Source organism: Glycine max, chromosome 4 (genome assembly GCF_000004515.6).
Source record: "Glycine max cultivar Williams 82 chromosome 4, Glycine_max_v4.0, whole genome shotgun sequence".
NCBI lineage: Eukaryota > Viridiplantae > Streptophyta > Magnoliopsida > Fabales > Fabaceae > Glycine > Glycine max.
In genome coordinates, this window is record NC_016091.4 from 26,319,569 (window position 1) to 26,321,610 (window position 2,042).

At 39.9% G+C, this 2,042-nt stretch overlaps 1 protein-coding gene across 1 annotated transcript; it reads left to right on the forward strand.

The window, feature by feature from the left end:
• Positions 1-701: 701 nt before the first annotated feature.
• LOC102669271 (uncharacterized) lies at positions 702-1,511 on the forward strand. The gene has a single exon (XM_006603300.1). It carries the CDS (start codon positions 702-704, stop codon positions 1,509-1,511), a length of 810 nt encoding a protein of 269 aa, XP_006603363.1.
• The last annotated feature ends 531 nt before the right edge of the window (positions 1,512-2,042 follow it).

Below are 2,042 nucleotides of genomic sequence, written 5' to 3' on the forward strand. Positions count from 1 at the left end.
ACCCTACCTACAATATGGAGCCCTAAATACAAGGGCCAAATATAATGACATCCTAGTCTAATATGTACAAAGATAATTGGACCCAACCTTGGCCCATGGGCTCAGAAATCTATCCTAAGGTTCATGAGAACCCTAGGGCCTTCTTCAGCAGCTCTAGCCCAATCTTCTTGGAGCCTCTTGCTCATGGTTCTAGTGATTGGTCCCTTCCTAGGGAGGATTGCATCAATTTGTCTCTATGATCGCACAACGAAGCTGGAAGAGACTCTAGCTCAGTTTATGCAAGTTTCTATGTCCAATTAGAAGAGCACAGAGTCCGCCATAAAGAATCTTGAGGTCTAAGTGGGACAGCTTGCAAAGCAATTGGCGGATAGATCATCAAGCAATTTTACAGCTAATACAGAGAAAAATCTCAAGGAGGAATGTAAAGCTGTGATGACTAGAAGTAGAATGGCAATCCAAGGAGATGATAGTGAAGCTGGAAAAAATATGGAGGAACATAAACAATAGCTAGCACCTAAGCCACCACTTGAACATGTTTCTGATTTTGTAGAACTTGAAGAGATTAATGAGGAGATGAAGATGATAAGGAAGAAGAGACACCAATAAAAGAGAAGGAAAAAGAAAGAATAAAAGAAGAAGAAAAAGAAAAAGAAAAAAAGTTGAAAAATGAAAAACAAAAAGAGAAAGTTGTTGATGATGAGATGAGGAAAGGCAAGAGTGAGGCAAACACTAACAAGAAGAAGGATACTGCTCCAAATGAAGGCAAGGAAGTACCTTATCCTTTGGTACCTTCCCAGAAAGAGAAAGAAATACATTTGGCTAAATTTCTTGATATCTTCAAGAAACTAGAAATTACTTTACCCTTTGGAGAAGCACTTCAACAGATGTCACTCTATGTCAAATTTTTAAAAGATATGCTGACCAAGAAGAACCGATACATCCATAATGATAGAATTATGGTGGAAGGCAATTGTAGTGTTGTGATTCAACACATTTTTCCACCAAAGCACAAAGGTCTTAGAGTTGTCACGATACCGTGTTCCATTGGTGAGGTTGCTGTAGGAAAAGCTCTCATAGACTTGGGAGCTAGTATCAACTTAATGCCTCTTTCCATGTGCCGGCGACTTGGAGAGATAGAGATAATACCTACACACATGACCTTCCAGTTAGCTGATCGCTCCATCGCAAAACCATATGGAGTGATTGAAGATGTTTTGGTGAAGGTGAAACACCTTATATTTCCAGCTGATTTCGTGGTGCTAGACATAGATGAGGATGCTGATATTCCTCTCATTCTTGGCCGCCCATTCATGTCTACTACAAGCTGTGTAGTAGATATGGAAAAGAAGATGTTGCAAATGGGCATAGAAGATCAGAAAATCAGCTTTGATCTATTTCATGAAGATAAAGAACCACTTGATCGGAATGTCTGTTTTAAAGTTCATGTGATGGAGGAAAGAAGACCTGATAAGAAGTTCCTTGAAGTGGGAACATTATTGGATCATGGATAACAGAATGATGCATCAAACTAATGACGTTAAAGAAGTGCTTACTTAGAGGCAACCCAGCTTTTCTTTCCCTTCTCTATCTTCATTTTTATTTCTTGCATGTAGTTAGGACATCTTGCTTGTGATTGTGATTGATTTCAGCTTTTTTCGTAATGAACAAAAAGGGTTGTTAAAATTATGTGTGAAAAGATAAGCAGAAAATGACTTAGAAAAATTTTCAGATTGCTTATCCGCTAAGTGCAAACCTTGCGCTAAGCGCCATCTCTTCACATGCTAAGCCGAGCTTTCTCGCACTAAGACCCCTGATTGATTTGTTGAATGGTTCAGCTACGCGCATATCGATGCGCTAAGCCCAACATCTTTACTTTATGTTGCACCTTAAGCAGTGGGCTTAGCGTGGATGATGCGCTAAGCGCCACTTCCTCTCTGTGAAAATTTATTATAGTTGCGCTAAGCACACCATCCTACACTAAGCCCCAGATTCATTCTCTAAGTTGAGCTTTCAAGCTGGGCTTAGCGGGAAAGGGTGCACTA